General features: G+C 36.4%; 1 protein-coding gene across 7 annotated transcripts in view; it reads left to right on the top strand.

Moving 5' to 3' along the window:
* tanc1b (tetratricopeptide repeat, ankyrin repeat and coiled-coil containing 1b) overlaps nt 1-21,122 on the top strand; it is a 317,932-nt gene that overhangs the window by 197,452 nt on the left and 99,358 nt on the right. For 2 of the 7 annotated variants that reach the window (XM_073913280.1, XM_009304986.5), the window contains exon 1: nt 17,669-18,013. The exons of the other annotated variants lie outside the window; for them this stretch is intronic. In XM_073913280.1, the coding sequence (XP_073769381.1) occupies nt 18,004-18,013 (10 nt within the window). In that variant the 5' untranslated portion in view covers nt 17,669-18,003. Of the gene's footprint in view, nt 1-17,668; nt 18,014-21,122 lie in introns of those variants that run through there. 7 annotated transcript variants of the gene reach the window in all.

The following is a 21,122-nucleotide window of genomic DNA, read 5'->3' as shown; positions in this document are numbered from 1 at the left end:
CGGTCCCGCCCTTCAGTAGGCGCGCGATAACACCCCTCTTGAGTACGCGCGCTACAACACAGCTGATCAGAACGCGCGCGACAACGCGCATTGAGTGACAAGCGCGCTGTGTACGGATAGAATCAGCGGAGCGGGGAGCGCTCTCTCTACCGGCTCCGCTGATTCTGTCAGAGTACAGCGGTCGGCGCGGGCCACAAAATATTGCACTGAGGGCCGCAAATGGCCCGCGGGCCGCGAGTTTGAGACCCCTGATTTAGAGGATCCAAACTCACATGCGTGACTTTTATTTGTTGATTTTAGTTCAGCTTTTAACATGTTGCAGCCACATCTTTTAATTAAAAACCTGAATGATTTTAAAGTTCATCCATTATTAATTAAAGGGTATTACTCTTTTCTAACTGATCGTAGGCAGCAGGTTAGTGTAAATGGTACAATTTCTGAGCCAAAATTTCTAAGTATGGGAGCTCCGCAGGGCTGCGTTAGCTCACCTGTTTTGTTCACGCTGTATACAGATTCATGCAGATGTTCTTATTCTAATAATTAAATTGTTAAATTCTCAGACGATACTGCCATCTTAGGGTTGTTGAAAAAGTATAGAGATTTATCTGAACATTTTTCAGAGATTGGAAGATTTGAGAGTTGGTGCGACGGCAATCTTCTAGATTTGAATGTCAGTAAGACAAAAGAGATTGTGTTTGACCCTAGAGGAATTGGTGATCATAGGCATGCGACCATCAAAACTCAAACCATCACACAGATCACTTCATATAAATATCTTGGTGTCTTCTTCGATAACTCAATAAATGGCATATACATGTTGATAATCTCTGTAGTAAGCTTCAGCAACGACTGTATTTTTTACGACGTCTAAGAATTTATGGAGTGGATCAGAAATGTATGATCATGTTCTATAAGACTGTGTGTGAAAGTTCGATAAGGTACGGCACCACAGCTTGGTTCGGCAACTTGTCTGTGCGGCTGAGATCTAAAGTAGTTCGTTTAATTCACACTCCCTGGAAAATTATAGGTGTATCAGAGCTGACGTCACTGCAGGATATGTATGAACAGGAGGCATTAAGGTGTGCTAAACAAATTGTTCGTGACGTATCACATGTTCTGCACGAGGAATATGAGTTGTTACCCTCAGGGAAAAGATTCAGAGTACCTTACTGTAGATTAAACAGATATAAAAATTATTTTTATCCTACGAGCATTAAGCTATTAAATAATAGTGGTGGCTTAGATTGAGAGTATTTAGTTTGCTTATTTATGTGTTTATGGAGTGAGGCTTGTAACTTTTATTGAATTATCTATTTGTGTTTTGTATGTTGCATTGTTTTGTCCATGTTTGTAATGACTGCAGCTGGGGGCAAGAGCCCAAGACAAATTTCCCTAACTGGGACAATAAAGTTTTACCTTACCTTACCTTACCTTAGAAGTAAATCTAATTACTTTGTGCTACCAAGTGTTTGACTATAGCACCTCAGAGTCTGTAATCCTGCTGTCATTGGCCAGGTTCTCCTCCAGTTAGGTCTCGCTGTTGCTAGTTTAACTAGTTGTAACTAGTTTATACAAATCGAGTTGAATTATTTGAAAGGATCTAGCAGACATCAGTGTTCATTTCTGCTTCTGCTCTTTCATCTCAAGCTAAAGTTTGACGAGAATCTTGCTGGTATTTAGTTAATTAAGCTGTCAACATTTATTAGTCGTGGACAGGTAACCGTTAATAGCTGCGTAGCTGAATAATAGCACATCTGCTTAGCATCTTCCCCCTGAGTATTAGGGTTTTTACACCACAATAATGCAGTAATGCAGGTTAAGTGTGTGTTCAGCTGCTGTATTTTGATTAAACATTTCCATCTGGCTCTGTGTGCTTGTGCAGAGCTGGGTTATGATGTAAGAATTAGTTTCAGTGTTTGTGATTTAAACGTCAGTCACAGAAACTGTTTTAAAGCCGATTCAGTTCTAGGATTCAGTCCAAAATAGTTAATTATTGAGTAGGGTTGTAACGGTATGAATTTTTTACGGTATGATAATCGTCTACGGTTTGACGGTTTCGTGGTATACGGTATGTTACAAATGTTACAAAATAATAGAACAGTGAAGCAAATTTGACTTTTTCCAAATAATATATTTTCAGTTACTATAAACAACACCACTTACAATGAACAAATAAAAAAAAAAGAAAATAATAAATAATGTGTCAAAGTCCAAATAAAGTCCAAATAAACATGGTGCAAATCCTCAGTAAAAAAATAGATATAAATATTTACTATACTATAAATAGTTACATAACGAAACTAGATTCAATATGGAACATCCTTAGGTTTTATGTGCCAGCATGGATATGGTTGTCTGTGGATATGGATTTGGATATGGTTGTCTGCAATGCAGACAAACAGCTGCACCTTCATTTGCGTCTTTTGAAAACAGCAAGAGCAGCAGTTCGTCTTTGCTGTGTCACTGTTTTGTCATGTTTCTGTGCTGCTGTGCATGCAAAAGTACTTAGTATGAGAATTATTTCATGCAAAACTTTTTTTTTTTTGCGTTTTATTTAGCCGCGCATAAATGTATGCCTATCTCTCATTCTGTGTTGTTCAAAAAGCTCGTTTTTGGTCCACAAACAAAAGCGAAACCTATGCTTATTGGTTGTGATATAGCGAGTTTGAACCAATCTGGGCATGGAGGAGGGACAATGCATCAATGTATCATGTCTGGTTTGTCCGGAGACACAGTGACGAGCGTTTCTTTGTCAAATCAGCGTGGTCAAATTTTGATGACGTAACCGCACTGATTCCGGAGCCTCTGAAAGTCCGCGAATGTTAGTTGATACAGCACTGGAAAGCTGAGATTCTCTTCTTTATGCCAATCTTTGAATTGTATGAATCGGATCAGCGGATCAAAAGTTATTAAACATTTAAGAGCAATACTTATTTTTAGCCGCGGGCGGCTGTCTCGGTCTTTAAGGGTTAAAACCGTTGATATGCAATTGTTCATGGTATGATAATCGTGCACGTTCAAATCGTGGTAGACCGTCATACCGGTATATTGTTACAACCCTATTATTGATTATAATCTGCTGTTTGACTGATGTGATCAGGTATTTTACAGCATTTACAGTTAAAGGCAAAATTGTTTGTTGTTCTGTGAGTTTTTTTTTTTAACCCTTTTTCAAATATTTCCCAGTTGCTGTTTAACACATTTCTTTTTTTTAGTTTTTTTTGTTTATTGGTTTTAATGAACATACAAACGTAAACAAAAAAGGGCAAAGACAAATGTATCTGTAGACAAGTATAGCAGCAAAAGGCAAAGAGAAAAAATTTAAATAATAATAATAAATAAACATACAAACAAAATACAAAAAACATAATACACAGAGTTATGCCGTGGTTAAGGTCAAACATATTGTGAAAATACATCAGATGTGTTCATAGAGTCAGAGGATTATTATGTAATGTAATGTAATGTAATGTGTATTTATATAGCGCATTTATTGTGTATGGCCATACACCCAAAGCGCTTCACAATCATGAGGGGGGTCTCTCCACACCACCACCAGAGGATCATTAGAGGCATCCATATGTTTTGAAAGCCATCCCCTTTGTTTTTTAAGTAGTATGTATATTGTTCCAAGAGCATTGTTTCATTCAAGAGTTTTTGTTGGTTCCAGTTGAGCAAAATGCATTTTTTTTGCTAGATAGGAGATGATGCCGAGTCTCTTTATAGAAATAGGATCAAGTGTCTTGTTCAGTTCAGTACCAAAGAGGTATAGTGTTGGTGTGTTGTCCAATGGAACTTGCAAAGCTGTTCAACACATTTCTAAACATAATAGTTTTAATATCTAATTTCTAATACCTGATTTATTTTATCTTTGCCATGATGATAGGATGGCGCCACGGTGGCTCAGTGATTAGCACTGTGGCCACACAGCAAGAAAGTTGCTGGTTCGAGTCCCAGATGGGTGAGTTGGTGTTTCCATGTGGAGTTTGCATGTTCTCCCCTTGTTGGAAAACTGAACTGATCTGTTTTAATTCACTATAATCTACTGTATGTGAATCTGCTTTGGCACAATCTACATTGTAAAAGCGCTATACAAATAAAGGGGAATTGAATTGAAATTATTATTTTAAAAAATAAAAATAAAAACCATATATATATATAAATATAAGCCTGAACTTTTAAACCGTTATGTAAAACACATTTTAATACATTTAATAAAAGATTCACATCAATAAATACATTTATGATTATTGTTATTTTAAAAACAGTTTTACTGCTTTATATTTAGTGAAAAAGTTGAATATTTGATTAATTTAAAATAATAAACAAATGCAAATATAGAAATAGACAGTAATAAAACTGCATTAAATTAAATGACTGAGCTCAACAAAAAAAACTGAACAATTTAATAAATAATTAATAAAAAAACTGGAAAAAAATTATACATTTAAAGGCTTATAAAAATCTAAATGCTAATATTTAATCCCACATTTTATCATTCTTAATTATTAAAACTGCCTTTATTCATTCATTCATTCATTATTTTCTTGTCTGCTTATTCCCTTTATTAATCCGGGGTCGCCACAGCGGAATAAACCGCCAACTTATCCAGCAAGTTTTTACGCAGAGGATGCCCTTCCAGCCACAACCCATCTCTGGGAAACATTCACACACACACTCATACACTACGGACAATTTAGCCTTCCCAATTCACCTGTACCGCATGTCTTTGGACTGTGGGGGAAACCGGAGCACCCGGAGGAAACCCACGCGAACGCAGGGAGAACATGCAAACTCCACACAGAAACGCCAACTGAGCCGAGTCTCGACCCAGCGACCTTCTTGCTGTGAGGCGACAGCACTACCTACTGCGCCACTGCTTCGCCCAAAACTGCCTTTATTCCCACTAAGATCTTACTGACCCCAAACCTTTTGAAGCAAATCCTGAGTGTGTTTTATTAGAGAATTGTAAGACACACACGCTCATATTTAATATTCAGCATTTAAAAAAGCCCGTAACCTCTGGAATGAGCAATAGAAACAGCGACTCCTGCCTTTGCAAACAGCACTAATGAGCTTAAAGAGCGAATACACAAACCAACTGGCGGCGCTACATGAGTTTAATTAGACTGGAGAAAGCAAAGAGCTCAAGCTAATTAAGCTGATTTGCCATTTAATATGTGGAAAATGAAAAGCAAAGTGTATTTTAAGGGCTGAGCAGCTGGATGTGTGGCCACATTGATCCTCACAAACACACAAACACAGACAGACAGAGACGCTTTCTGGAGGTGTGTTGATATGGTTCGATCATCCTCATAATGCCCCAAAGCCTCCTAAAATAACAGACATAAATCTATAATTGTATTAGAGCCCAGCAGGGCACGTCTGCAGAGCGTCTCCCCTCACCTTCTGCTCAGCGAGTCTGATTACCAGCAGACATGAGGGCAAGAGTGGACTAATAAATAATAAAGAATTGTATATGTACACACACTCACTGGCCACTTTATTAGGTACACCTGTCCATCTGTTTGTTAAAGTAAATTTCTAAGCAGCCAATCACATGGCTGCTCTGAGTATTTCAAAAGCTATTGATCTAATGGGACTTTCGCGCACAACCATCTCTAGGGTTCACAGAGAATGGTCTGAAAAAGACAATATTTCCAGGTGTGGGCGCAAATGCCTTGTTGATGCCAGAGGTCAGAGGAGAATGGCCAGACAGCTGATAGAAAGGCAACAGGAATTTAAATAAGCACTCGTTACAACCGAGGTCTAGAGAAGAGCGTCTCTAAACACACAACACATTCAACCGAGGCGGATGAGCTACATCAGTAGAAGACCACACCGAGTGCCGCTCCTGTCAGATAAGAACAGGAAACTGAGGCTACAATTCACACAGACTCACCAAAACTGGACAATAGAAGATTGGAGAAATGTTGCCTGCTCTGATGAGTGTTCTTCATCCCTAACCCGTCTTCATCATCTTCATCTCATCTTCGTTGTCTTTGTCTTCATCTCATCCTCTTCTTTGTCTTCTTCTTTGTCTTCATCTCGTCTTCGTCTTCTTCGTCTTCATCTGATCGTCTTCATCTTCTTTGTCTTCTTCTCATCTTCGTCTTCTTAGTTTTCATCTAATCGTCTTCATTTTCTTTGTCTTCATCTCGTCTTCGTTGTCTTCATCTTCATCTAATCGTCTTTTTCGTCTTCATCTAATCTTCTTTTTCTTCTTCATCTTCATCTAATCGTCTTTTTCGTCTTCTTCGTCTTCATCTAATCGTCTTTTTCGTCTTCTTCATCTTCATCTAATCGTCTTTTTCGTCTTCTTCGTCTTCATCTAATCGTCTTTTTCGTCTTCTTCATCTAATCATCTTTTTCGTCTTCTTCATCTTCATCTAATCATCTTTTTCGTCTTCTTCGTCTTCATCTAATCGTCTTTTTCGTCTTCTTCATCTTCATCTAATCGTCTTTTTCGTCTTCTTCGTCTTCATCTAATCGTCTTTTTCGTCTTCTTCATCTAATCATCTTTTTCGTCTTCTTCATCTTCATCTAATCATCTTTTTCGTCTTCTTCATCTTCATCTAATCGTCTTTTTCGTCTTCTTCGTCTTCATCTAATCGTCTTTTTCGTCTTCTTCATCTAATCATCTTTTTCGTCTTCTTCATCTTCATCTAATCATCTTTTTCGTCTTCTTCATCTTCATCTAATCGTCTTTTTCGTCTTCTTCGTCTTCATCTAATCGTCTTTTTCGTCTTCTTCATCTAATCATCTTTTTCGTCTTCTTCATCTTCATCTAATCATCTTTTTCGTCTTCTTCGTCTTCATCTAATCGTCTTTTTCGTCGTCTTCATCTAATCGTCTTTTTCGTCTTCTTCATCTAATCGTCTTTTTCGTCTTCTTCATCTAATCGTCTTTTTCTTCTTTGTCTACATCTAATCGTCTTTTTCGTCTTCTTCATCTAATCGTCTTTTTCTTCTTTGTCTACATCTAATCGTCTTTTTCTTCTGTCTTCATCTCGTCTTCGTCTTCTTTGTCTTCATCTAATCGTCTTCATTTTCTTTGTCTTCATCTCGTCTTCGTCTTCTTCGTCTTCATCTAATCGTCTCTTTGTCTTCATCTCGTCCTTGTCGTCTTCATCTTCATCTATTCGTCTTTTTCTTCGTCTTCATCTAATCGTCTTTTTCGTCTTCTTCGTCTTCATCTAATCCTTTTCTTCATCGATTTCGTCTTCATCTAATCTTCTTTTTCTTCTTCATCTTCATCTAATCGTCTTTTTCTTCGTCTTCGTCTTCATCTAATCGTCTTTTTCTTCTTTGTCTTCATCTCGTCTTTGTCTTCGTCTTCATCTAATCGTCTTTTTCTTGTTTGTCTTCATCTTGCTTCGTCTTCTATATCTTCATCTAATTGTTTTTTTCTTCTTTGTCTTCATCTTGTCTTCGTCTTCATCTAATCTTCTTTTTCTTCTTCTTCATCTTCATCTTCATCTAATCATGTTTCTTTTTTGTCTTCATCTTCATCTAATCGTCTTTTTCTTCCTCTTCCTCTTTGTCTTCTTTTTTGTGTTCTTCATCTTCTTTTTTGTCTTCATCACCTCCTTTGTCTTTATCTCATCTTCTTCATCCCATCTTTGTCATCTCTGGCTTCTCGTCTTCTTTCTCTTCATCCCATCTTCATCTTCATCTTGTCTTTTATTCTTCATTGTCTTATTTGTCTTCTTGATCTTCATCTCATCTTTTTCTTCATCTTCTTCATCTCAACTTTGTCTTCGTCATCTCTTTCTTCTTTGTTTTCCTCTTCATCTCATCTTTGTCATTATCATCTTCTCTGTCTTCTTTTTCTTCATTGTCTGTATTCTTCATCATCTTTGTTTTCTTCTACTTTTTCTTAGGCTTCTCCTCCTCTTCCTCCTCTCAGCACATGTATATGTGAAGCAGAAGTTATGAAGCATCTCCTTCTCTCTCCTTCACATATTCACTCTCTCCTTCTCATCTTACCCAGAAGATGAAGGGAAAGGAGGCAGATGGTGTTTCTCTGAGAAATTCAGCCGTTGCTCTTCTTTGCTCGCTGGTCTTCAGAGACGCGCTTAACATTTCATCTGCTGTGCAGCGGCAGCTTTCCAGAAACTTTACAGCGTCCTTAATCCATCCGTCCAGATGGCGCACAATTCACAGACCACCACAATGCACAATTTAACAACTGGCCCACGTTCACTTCAGAAGAGTCCAGTTGAATTAAACCGATCATGATACGAGTCTCAGTTAGAATGACAGAATCACAGCTGAAAAAAAAGACCAAGGATAAGACCAAGGAAGCACTTTTTGAAGGCAAGTTCCAGTATAAAACAATTAGTTGCATCACCAGGCTCTCCAGAGTTTCATGCAATTTTATTTTTAACTTTCGACTTCTGTTGTAAGTTGATACCGCATGGCGAACAGAAAGAAAATCCTCCGCATTTCGTGACTTGGTGTTGCTTTAAGGTAGTAAAATCACTGCTTAGGCTACATGGTAGACTTTTAATAAGAGTATAATCTTAATCATATAAAAATCGGAGTATTGGTGTCTTATGTGAATGTACTCAGAAAGTCTCTGGTGAAGTCGCGAGCTGTCAAAGACAGCAATCTGATTACTCTGCCTTTCAGCATGAGCTCTCCAAGTTTAGCACGTTTCCTCATTAAACGCAATGAAAGCGTATGCTTCGCGTCGATGTGTAAGAGTCCTTGTGAAATACAGTAATACTTTAGGACGCTTAGTTTAAGCAAATTTGATGAACGTGATCATGCGTGTTGAATCTGAGGGGAGTCGCCCCAGTATGGAAGGCCGTTGGGGCCAAAACCGTCTGCTTTTTTTGCAGTCCACTTAGAATCCAACTTGGAAATCAATGTTTTCTTTATTGGCATCGATTGTTTTGAAATTTAAATGTCATTAACATGCCTGTGTTTTAATTCCTGTAATAAATATGGCTGTCAAGCCAGGATCTTGAAGGTTTATTGTGGGTATGTTGTTTACATGAAGAAATCTGTGTTACAAGTTAAGAAAAAATTCTAATAAACAATTATATTTTAAATTTAAATAGTTTTTGTCTTGCGTTTACATTAATTTTACATTTGAATAGCCAAAAGTACAAGTTTCAGTATTTTAAATGCGATTAATCGCGATAAATTTTTTTTTAGAAAGGTGAGATTAATTAGTTAATTTTTTTTAATCGATTGACAGCACTAATATATATATATATATATATATATATATATATATATATATATATATATATATATATATATATATATATATATATATATATATATACTGTATACTGTATATATATATTTCATATATATATAGGTGACGCAGTGACACAGTAGTTAGTGCTGTTGCCTCACAGCAAGGTCACTAGGTCGCTGGTTCGAGCCTCAGCTGGGTCTGTTGACGTTTCTGTGTGAAGTTTGGATGTTTTCCCTGCGTTCGTGTGGGTTTCCTCCGGGTGCTCCGGTTTCCCCCTCAGTCCAAAAGAAGTGTGGTACAGGTGAATTGGGTAGGCTAAATGGGTGCCCTTTTACTGTTCTTAAATTGTCTTTTGAATGGATTATTATCTCTTCTATTTTTATTTGAGCTGCTCCTAAATAAAAATACACTTAGTTGAGTTAATGCTGATACTGATGCAGTTTAAGCCAGTTGTTCTCCTCATGTGCTCAGTGTTTTACAGTGATGGTTTGTATGTGGACTCAGGGCTGGTTTGTGGGTAAATGTCTCTGGCTTCTGTCCCAGAAAACGACACGTGTGAATATTTACACTGTTTGCAGCTCTTCTCTTTCTTGACAGCTGGAGGATTTGTTCGCTCTGGTAAATCTGCATCTGGAGTCACTGGTGTCTTCAGCTGTGGCCGCGCATGTGTTCAGCTTCACTCCACTGACAATGTTTGATTCATTTTTAATCAAACATTTATTTGTTATTATTTTAGGGCGACACAGTGGCTCAGTGGTTAGCACTGTCGCCTCACAGCAAGAAGGTCGCTGGTTTGAGACCGGCTGGATCAGTTGGCATTTCTGTGTGGAGTTTGCATGTTCTCTCTGTGTTGGCGTGGGTTTCTTCCAGGTGCTACAGTTTCCCCCACAGTCCAAACACATTCAGTAAAGGTGAATTGATTAACTAAACAAACCGTAGTGTATGAGTGTGAATAAGTGTGTGTGTGGATGTTTCCCAGTATTTTGCAGCTGGAAGGGCATCCGCTGTGTAAAACATATGCTGGATAAGTTGGCGGTTCATTTCGCTGTGGTGACCCCTGATGAATAAGGGGACTAGGCTGAAGGAAAATGAATGAATGAATTTATATTTTTATTAATTAATTAATTAATTAATTTTTCATCTTTACATTTTTTTATTTTAATCATGACATTCTTAATATTTATACATTTATAAGAGGGGTTTTGTTTTATTTCTTGTTTTTTTTCATGTTTTGTTTCTTGTTTTGTTTTGTTTCTTGTTTTGTTTCGTATCTTTGGTTTGGTTTCGTTTTTTTGTGTCATGTTATTTTTTGTTTTGTTTCGTTTTTTTTGTTTTGTTTTGTTTTTCTTTCGTGTTTTGTTTCGTTTCATGTTTTGCTTCGTTTCGTTTCTTGTTTTGTTTTGTTTCTTGTTTTGTTTTGTTTTTTGTTTTGTTTCGTTTCTTGTTTTGTTTTGTTTCATGTTTTGTTTAGTTTCTTGTTTTGTTTTTCTTTCGTGTTTTGTTTTGTTTCTTGTTTTGTTTCGTTTTTGTTTTGTTTCGTTTCTTGTTTTATTTCATGTTTTGTTTCGTTTCTTGTTTTGTTTCGTATCTTTTGTTTTGTTTCATGTTTTGTTTCGTTTCATTTCTCGTTTTGTTCTGTTTTGTTTCGTTTCTTGTCTTGTTTTGTTTTGTGTTTTGTTTCAGGTTTTGTTTTGTTTTATTTTGTTCCGTGTTTGTATCTTTTGTTTTGTTTCGTGTTTTTTGTTTTGTTTTGTTTCGTTTCTTGTTTTGTTTTGTGTTTTGTGTCAGGTTTTGTTTTGTTTTATTTTGTTCCGTGTTTGTATCTTTTGTTTTGTTTCGTGTTTTTTGTTTTGTTTTGTTTTGTTTTGTTTTATTTCGTTTCTTGTTTTGTTTTGTGTTTTGTGTCAGGTTTTGTTTTGTTTTATTTTGTTCCGTGTTTGTATCTTTTGTTTTGTTTTGTTTTGTTTTGTTTTATTTCGTTTCTTGTTTTGTTTTGTGTTTTGTGTCAGGTTTTGTTTTGTTTTATTTTGTTCCGTGTTTGTATCTTTTGTTTTGTTTCGTGTTTTTTGTTTTGTTTTGTTTTGTTTTGTTTTGTTTTGTTTTGTTTTATTTCGTTTCTTGTTTTGTTTTGTGCTTTGTGTCAGGTTTTGTTTTGTTTTATTTTGTTCCGTGTTTGTATCTTTTGTTTTGTTTCGTGTTTTTTGTTTTGTTTTGTTTTGTTTTATTTCGTTTCTTGTTTTGTTTTGTGTTTTGTTTCAGGTTTTGTTTTGTTTTATTTTGTGCCATGTTTGTATCTTTTGTTTTGTTTCACGTTTTGTTTTATTTTTGTTTCATTTCTTGTTTGTTTAATATCTTTTGTTTTGTTTTGTTTTGACACCATACTCTCAGAAAAAAATAGTTTGCTCCTTGATCAAACTACTGATTTAATTCGAGCTGAAACAACACAATTCTTAAGATTTTTTGGGGGGCAACTTAATTGTTTTATGTTCCATCCACTTCCATTTGTTTAGGTAACTTAATCAATTTGTGTTGGGTCAACATCAGTGAATTATGTAGAACGCTTTACAGTGAGTACATAAAGGCAGATTTCTGTATTTTCTGACCTCAATGAGGCGACCCCTTTCATCTGGTAAATTGTCTCCTGGTCATTAGATAACAGTGGTTTGTTCTGTAATCTATTGAAAATGCTTTTATTTAAAATAAAGAGAAAATATTATTTTAAAATTCTGTGGAAAAATATCTTTGTTTTTTCCTTGAAATGGATAGAAATGTTACTATAATTAGATAATATTTTATTACATATTTTATACTATTATTATTATTACTACTAATTTTATACTATAGCAGTGGTGGACAACCCTGTTCCTGGAGAGCCACCTTCTTGCAGATTTCAGTTGCAACCTATATCAAACACACCTGAACCAATTAATTAGGACCTGAACACCACGTGATAATTACAGGCAGGTGTGTTTGATATGGGTTGCAACTGAAATCTGCAGGAAGGTGGCTCTCCAGGAACAGGGTTGGCCACACCTGTACTATAGTAATGATCGTGAAAATTTTGCTTTATATCATAGGAATACATTTAAATATATGCACTAAGAAACCAGCTATTTTAATTTCAAATAGTAATTCACAATATTAATTAATTTACTGTATTTTTAATCAAATAAATCCAGCCTTGGTGAGCAAAAGGAGACTTTGGACACAATTTACAATGCAGGATATTTAGTTAATATTAGTTAATGTATTTACCAACAAAAACAAACAATGAATAATACACTACAATACACTACAATCCAGGTTTTAGGAACAGCAAATAATAACTTCTGGTTGATCATTTGGTATCAGAAGTGTCTTATATGAAAGGCAAAGGCCTCTAGATTACACTTATTTTACCACAATAAAACATGATCAAGCCTTGATTTTTAATGATTTCATTAGGACAGTAAGTATATATTGAGCTCTGATTAATAAATGTTGTTCATTATTAGTTCATGTTAGCGAATAAATTAATTAACATCAATTTAATATCCCATTAAGTGAAACAGAGACTTTCAAAAGCATTAAAAATGGTAATTATTCCAGGTTTTTGACTTGTAGTGTATATTTTGTTGGCCATTAGTCCAATTATGCATCAGCCCACAGAGTTGCATACAGTAGTTACTGATGTAAATGTTAACCAGCCGTGTTGTTGTTTTATTAACATCACTCATCAATGCCGAGTAACAACACCGAGTCCTGCGGGTCTGCCTGGGTTTGTAAGATCGATTAGCGTCATCCCGATGGAGCCTGTGACCCTGAGTCTCAACAGACACCAGTGATCAACATGAATCAAACGTGTTAATTAACATCACACCGAGATGCAGGAACGCAACACGGTACTAAAGACCCACTCATTTGACCTCATGAATATTCAGCTAGTGACATCATCTGGGTTATGCATATGCATCGATGGGCTTCTTTATACAAGTAAACAATGAGAACAGCAGATTACTTGTCTGTCTACAGAGCAGAGCAGGGGAATAGGGCATAATCTGTGGAGCTGGTCACGGGCCAGTCCTCTACTAAAGCCGCTCTGATTAGATTTCTCTCTCGGCAAGCTTTCACTGGGTCTCAGCCATTTGTATTGGAGCCCAAACACACGCTCATGGATGCAGAGACATTTCAGATTTTTTATTCAAAGTTGGGCTGTCATTATGCAGTCTCCTATTTTGCATTTTATTTCTGTATTTTATGTGATTGCTAATGTGTTGCTAGGATGTTCTTAGTGTTTGCTTGAGTAGTCTAGTTGGTTCTACCTGAAATCTTCATTTCATTCAAACGTCTGGCTAACAATCACTTAGGACCCCTTAGCAACCAGAGAAAACACTCAACCAACTGTCTAACAGCTGATGAATATTGGCAACCTGTTAAAATACTCAATCCAGCACTTAGAACACCTTAAGAACTCCTTAGCAAGCAGATAGAACACTGAAACAAGCCCTCAGAACACCTTAGACCACAACTCAGTCCACCCTAGTAACCAGATAAATGTCTTAACCCACCCCTCAGAACACCTTAGCGACACCTTACCAACTTAATAAAACACTCAATCCTCCACTCAGAACATCTTAGCAACCATGTAGAACATCGCATTCAGTGCTCAGAACAAAATAGAACACTTGTACAACCATTTAGAACACCTTAGCAGCATCTTAGCAACCTAATAGAACACTCAATCAACCATGCAGAATTACTAAATAAACAAATGGAACACTCAAACAACTACAAAACCCATCACTCAAAAGACCTTAACGCCCCATTCACACGGGGCGTCAGCATCAACGCTTGACTGAAGGCGTGTCTGAAGTTGGGGCTGACACATCGTCATAGCAGCCAATGAAATTCAGTCAGCAATAGGCCACTGTCTAGCTGCTGTATTTGCATACAGCAATCTGATTGGCTGACGCTTCCATCAGCGCTTGAAAAGTTGAGCTAGTCCCAACTTCTGCGGCGAGCAACGCCTCTGAAGCGGCGCCGATGGATTTACAATGTATTTCGGCAACGCCTGACGTCAACCATTCAAAGTGAATGGGAAGCGTTGACGCTGATGCCCTGTGTGAATGGGGCGTAACAACACCTGATAGAACACTAAATAAACCTCTCAGAACACATTAGCAACCTGATAGAAGACTTAATTGACCTCAAAGAACACCTTAGCAACCACCTCTTAGAACACCTTGGCCACCAGATAGCACACTTAAACCACTTCAAAACACCTTAAGATACCTGATAAAACACCTAATCCATCTTAGCAACCAGATAGAACACTTAATACACCTCTTATAATACCTTAGCAACCAGATAGAACACTTAATACACCTCTTATAATACCTTAGCAGCCAGATAGAACACTTAATACGCTTTAAAACACCTTAGCAACCAGATAGAACACTTAATCCACCTAAGAACATCCAAGGAAACCAGATAGAACACTTAATCCACTTCAGAACATCTTAGGAACCAGATACAGATAGAACACTTGATCGACCTCATAGAACATATTAGGAGCCAGAGAGAACACTTGATCAACCTCATAGAGCACCTTAGGAACCAGACAGAACCCTTAGTCCACCTCTTAGAACATGTTAGCAACAAGCTAACTTGTAATCCACCATTCAGAACACCTTACAAACTTCTTCACAACACTAAATCAACCACTCAAAACACCTTAGCAACCAGATAGAACACCTAATATACCTCTTAGAACACCCTAGCAATTAGGTAGAACGCTTAATCCACTTTAGAACACCCTGGGAACCAGATAAAACACTCAATCCACCCCTAAGAACCACCTTAGCAACCTGATAGAACACTTAATCCATCATTCAAAACACTGTAGGAGCACCTTAGCAACCAGATAGAACACTTAATCCACCAGTCAGAACACTCTAGGAACATCTTAGCAACCAGATAGAACACTGAATCTGCAGCCTTGTGCCCCGAGACAATCCTGTCTCAGAGGTCTACAGACAATTCCTTTGTCTTCATGCTTAGTTTGTGCTTTGACATGCACTGTCAACCCTGGGAGCTTATATAGACAGGTGTTTGCCTTTTTAAATCATGTCCAATCTGCTGAATTGACCACAGGTGAACTCCAATGAAGCTGCTGAAACATCTCAAGAATGATCAGTGGACACAAAATGTACCTGAGCTCAATTTAGAGCTTCACGGCAAAGGCTGTGAATACTGATGTACATGTGATTTTTCAGCTTTTTTATTCTTAATCAATTTCCAACAATTTCAAAAACTCATTTTTCACATTGTCATTATGGGGGATTGTGTGGAGAATGTCAAAGGGAATTATTTAATTTATTTATATTATATATATATATATATATATATATATATATATATATATATATATATATATATATATATATATATATATATATATATATATATATATATATATATATAATGTATGTGTAGCTTGTGGCAGGGGTTCAACCACCAAGGATGAAACTGTGTTTCTTTCCCTGACTTCTTGTTTTTTTCTGGAATATTTGGGTTTTGGTTTTCGTTGGGTTAACAGAAGCTGTGCAGGATATTCAGCTGCTGCTGTAGACCCTCTTCTGTTGGCGACAGCAGCACCAGATCATCTGCAAACAGTGGAGTCATATAGTGTGAGACCCGGCGTATCTGTTTGCTAGGAGCATTGCCAATTGATTGATGTAAATATTGAAGAGGGTTGGTGACAGTGGACACCCCTGTCTCACACCCTGCCCCTGAGTGAAGAATTCTGTTCGCTTATTTCAATTCACCTTTATTTGTATAGCGGTTTTGCAATGTGAATTGTGTCAAAGCAGCTTCACATATAAGATGATAGTAAATTGAAACAGTGTAGTTCAGTTTTTAGTGTTTAAGTTCAGTTCAGTTTAGCTCAGTTCAGTGTGGTTAATAATCCAAACACTGAAGAGCACACCGGTTACCAATTTTAATTGCGCACTGATCATTTGAATACGTTGTTTTTATAATGTTGTATGTTTTAACAACCAATACTTGATTCTACAGGGTATCCGCACAGTCTTAAAAAGTCTTAAAATGTCTAAAATCTACTGAAATATTGGGTTTTAGGTCTTAAATCTTTTCTTAACAGGTATTAATTTTCCTTTGTTCATGTATAGCTACTCAATCTGGCCCTAAACACCCAAACAATCACCAACAATCCACTTTAAAAAAAAATATATATTTTTTTTTTTATTTACTAAATAAAATATTTAGTAAATAGATATTTATTTACTGCTGAGGATACTCACCTTTTTATATTAGTAAATTATTATAATTGTAGACTGAAGTAATTGGCAACTGTGTTTTGTTCTATTCTTGGCTAGGGTTATAGGGTTTGTGAATAGATATATTTAAAAATTAATTAAACAAGATATTCAAACAAAAGTATTATGAATAAATGTATAAAATTTTGATCATTTTTTGATATGGCAATTGAAAATTTTCTTAACATTTTCCTTAACATTTAGCCCTGTATAAGTCTAAAATTTCATTCATAATGGTCCTAAAATGTCCGAAATTTTATGTAATGTAATGTAATGTAATGCAATGTAATGTGTATTTATATAGCGCATTTATTGTGTATGGCCATACACCCAAAGCGCTTCACAATCATGAGGGGGGTCTCTCCACACCACCACCAGTGTGCAGCATCCACTTGGATGATGCGACGGCAGCCACAGGGCAACGGTGCCAGTGCGCTCACCACACACCAGCTATTGGTGGAGTGGAGAGACAGTGATAGAGCCAATTCGGTGGAAGGGGATGATTGGGAGACCATGATCGTAAGGGCCGATAGAGGGACTTTGGCCAGGACACCGGGGTTACACCCCTGCTCTTTCACGAGAAGTGCCATGGGATTTTTAATGACCACAGAGAGTCAGGACCTCGGTTTAACGTCTCATCCGAAAGACGGCGCCCGCTGACAGTGTAGTGTGCCCTTCAATTTTACTGGGGCATTAGGACTCACACAAACCACAGGTTGAGCGCCCCCTGCTGGCCTCACTAACACCACTTCCAACAGCAACCTAGTGTTCCCTAGTGGTCTCCCATCCAGGTACTGACCAGGCTCAGCCCTGCTTAGCTTCAGTGAGTAACCGGTCTTGGGCTGCAGGGTGACATGGCTGTGGCAACAACACACAGTCTTGGTAAAGACTGCAGAAACCCTGTTCTAGAAGTTAAACGCTCTGAAAATCTACAAAACACAAATCATTTGTTTCTGTTTTGATTGACGTATTTTTCAATCAGAGTCTGAAGGGTGAAGATATGGTCTGATGTTCTGTAATTTGGCAGAAACCCAATCTCTCTCCTTCTTTCTCTCTCTCTCTCTCTCTCTCTCTCTCTCTCTCTCTCTCTCTGCACCGGCACCTCCTCCCTCCATCATCTGTCTGCTCTCTCTCCATTCACTTCAGCAGCCCGTCTGCACAAACTCACCTCACCTATTCCTTATTAGCTCTCTCTTCCTTTTCTCTGAGAGGATTGCAGATTATTTCACTGCAAACTGCAATCATCCACCCTGTAAGAGAGGAGAGATCTTCGTTTTTATCTTCTGTGGACTGCAGAGATTTGCGTCTGTGATGTTTTGTGGATGTGTTTAGCGATGCGGTGAAGCTGCTCTGCCGTTCACCAGTTGAATGCGCTGTGAAAATCAGTGTCTGAACATGGAGGTGCCCTGAGGAAATGAAAAAAGCCCTGAGGTTTGCCAAACCGCTTCAGTGTTTGCCTGAATAATGCATCTGCATGTGCAACAGTGAGTATGCTCCCTTCCATGTGTGCGGGAAGTAGTTGGAGAGCAAACAGGTTGCTGGTGCTTTGGTTTCAGGCTGATGCATGGATGTGCATTTGAGGCTGTGTGCTGAAATAACGTATTTCTGTCACATTTGTTCGAAAAGTGGAGGATAATCACTGAAGGAATAGTGTGTTTAATTTGTTTTATTCGCATTGTCGTTGCTGTGCTGCTTCTGAAATGTGTCGGATTGTTTGGTGTGTGTGTGTTGGGCTGGTATTCATCACATTGTTGTAGGGCTGCACAATACTAGAAAAATCTGACAAATACAGTTGAAATCAGAATTATTAGCCCCCCTGAAATACAGCCACCCCCCCCCCCCCCCCACCCATTAATTTTTTCCCTAATTTCAGTTTAACAGAGAGAAGATTTTTTACATAATACTGTATACTGTATTGTTTATCATAATAGTTTTAATAACTCATCTCTAATCACTGATCTATTTTATCTTTGTCATGATGACAGTAAATAATATTTGACTAGATATTTTTCAAGACACTTCTGTACAGCTTAAAGTGACATTTAAAGGTTTAAGTAGGTTAATTAGGTTAATTAGGCAAGTTAGGGTAATTGGGCAAGTTATTGTATAGCGATGGTTTGTTCTGTAGACTATCTAAAAAATGTATTACATTTAATTTAATTTAATGTATTTATCTAATAATATTGTCCCTAAATTGGTGTTTAAAAAAATGAAAACTGCTTTTATTCTAGCTGAAATAAAACAAATAAGACTTTCACCGGAAATAAAAATATTATCAGACATACTATGGAGAGTCCTCATAAACCACATTTACAATATGTGTGTAATTGTGTGCGTGTGTGTTCCTGACATTCACTACCTTAATAAAGGACCAAATATCTCCTCAAGTACAGCAATAGCAGTAATTGTTGACCTTTTGGTGACATTTGTTTGGTCCCCATAAAACATGAAACACAACATGTGTGTGTGTAATTGTGTGAGATCCTGTTATTCACTGCATTATGAGGACCAAATATATCTTCAAATATAGCAATATCAGTCATTTTTGACCTTTTTGAGACATTTTTTTATGGTCCCCATGAGGACAGTGGCTCATAAAGCACACAGAATTATTGTATTGTGAAAATGTAGAAGTACAGAATGTTTCGTGTGAGTGTTGGGTAAGGAATAGAGTTAGGGGCAAGAAGACAGTAAATACAGTCTGTACAGTAAAAACAGCAACATTACAATGCTGAAAGGTCCCTATAAAAAACGAAAACCCTGTGTGTGTGTGTGTGTGTGTGTGTGTGTGCGCGCGTGTGCGATGACCTACTGCAGTTCAGTTCACCCTTTCTTCCATACTGTGTTTATTATGGTCGCTACTTGTTATTTGCTCTGAGATGATGTCATCTTTCTCTCTGCACTGTTTCAGACAGGTCAGTGTGTGTACTGTGGTCAGTGACCTTTGACCCAGCTCTCAATTTGTGGGAGTTGAGATGGTCATCTGTGTCTTATTCATCACTTCATAAGGTGTCATTTTTCCTTTTGCTATCAGACAGAGAAAACCTGTTTGGAAACAGTCACCTTGTTTGCATTTCTCTTTGATGGCGATTTAACTGCTCTAACATGTATGAATATTTGTTTATTTGTTTATTGCTGACTAGGCAGTTTTGTTGCGGTGGTTGTTGTTGTTTGTGTATGTGTGTTGTGTGTGTTTTAACAGAACTTAGACACCATAAATCAAATAATATTAAAACAACAATTAAAAAGTTGCCCAAGTAATGTAAATGTTTGTAGTAGAAAAGGTAAATGCATTTAAAAAACTTAAAGTAAACTATTGATAAACAGAATGACAGTGCTGAATGCTTGCTTTCATAAAACAAAAGAAAATTAAAACATCATTATTAACATATTGCAAATTCTCTGGTTTATATATTGTTTAAAATGTTTGTTTTCAATATTCTTTTCTGTATACATCGCTAATAATATATAGTTAGGTTGTTTATATATTTTATTATTTATAAACAAAACATTAACAGATCATTTTTAATAATTAAAAATAAAATGCAGTAAAAATGAAATAAATAACTAATATTAATAATAATGATAAAAATAAAAAAAGAGAAAAGCTTTTTTCCTTGTACTGCATACTTTCTCCGTATGCATTTCTGATAAAAGCAGTTTGGTTGTTTGTTTTTTATGATGTATTAAAAAAATTAAACCATATTTTATAATAAATTAAAAATTAAATAAAAAAAAGTACAAATAAATTAAAAAGAAAATTAACAAAATACGGAAACGATTCATTGCCAACTAACTAAAATTTCCTCTAAAATGTGCAAAAATGACTAAAACTGAAATAGAAAAAAAAAATCTAACAAAATAATTAAAAATGACAAAAGCACATAAAATCTCTAAAAAACAAACAACAAAACAAAAATATAGCTAGTTCATTTAAACAAAAATGTGTGTGTGTGTGTGTGTGTGTGTGTGTGTGTGTGTGTGTGTGTGTGTGTGTGTGTGTGTGTGTGTGTGTGTGTGTGTAAAATCAGATTTTTTTTTTGAATTTTTTCTTTTTTAAATTCTAAAAAAATTCTAGTTATCCTTGACACTTGATATTACAATTTAAAAATGATGAGAGTAAATTTATTAGATTTTACCACACCAAAAGGTAATTTCTTTCAGTGTATAATTATATTTTTTAAGTAACCAAAAAAGATGTTAAGTGAACATTGCTTTAGGTTATTTTGTTGCAGCTATAAACTCATTCCATTATGTTACAGAGTATAGTTGAAGCAGAATTATTATTTTTTAAATATTTCCCAAATAATGTTTAACAGATTCAGGAAATTTTCACAGTATGTCTGATAATATTTTTTCTTCTGGAGAAAGTCTTATTTGTTTTATTTCGGCTAGAATAAAAGCAGTTTTTAATTTTTTAAACACCATTTTAAGGTCAATTATTAGCCCCTTTAAGCTATATTTTTATTGGATAGTCTACAGAACAAATCATCGTTTTACAATAACTTGCCTAATTACCCTAACCTGCCTAATTAACCTAATTAACCTAGTTAAGCCTTTAAATGTAACTTTAAGCTGTATAGAAGTGTCTTG

This window comes from Danio rerio, chromosome 9 (assembly GCF_049306965.1).
Source record: "Danio rerio strain Tuebingen ecotype United States chromosome 9, GRCz12tu, whole genome shotgun sequence".
Classification (NCBI taxonomy): domain Eukaryota; kingdom Metazoa; phylum Chordata; class Actinopteri; order Cypriniformes; family Danionidae; genus Danio; species Danio rerio.
Note: the sequence above shows the minus strand (reverse complement) of the source record. Positions and strands in the feature narration are given on the sequence as shown.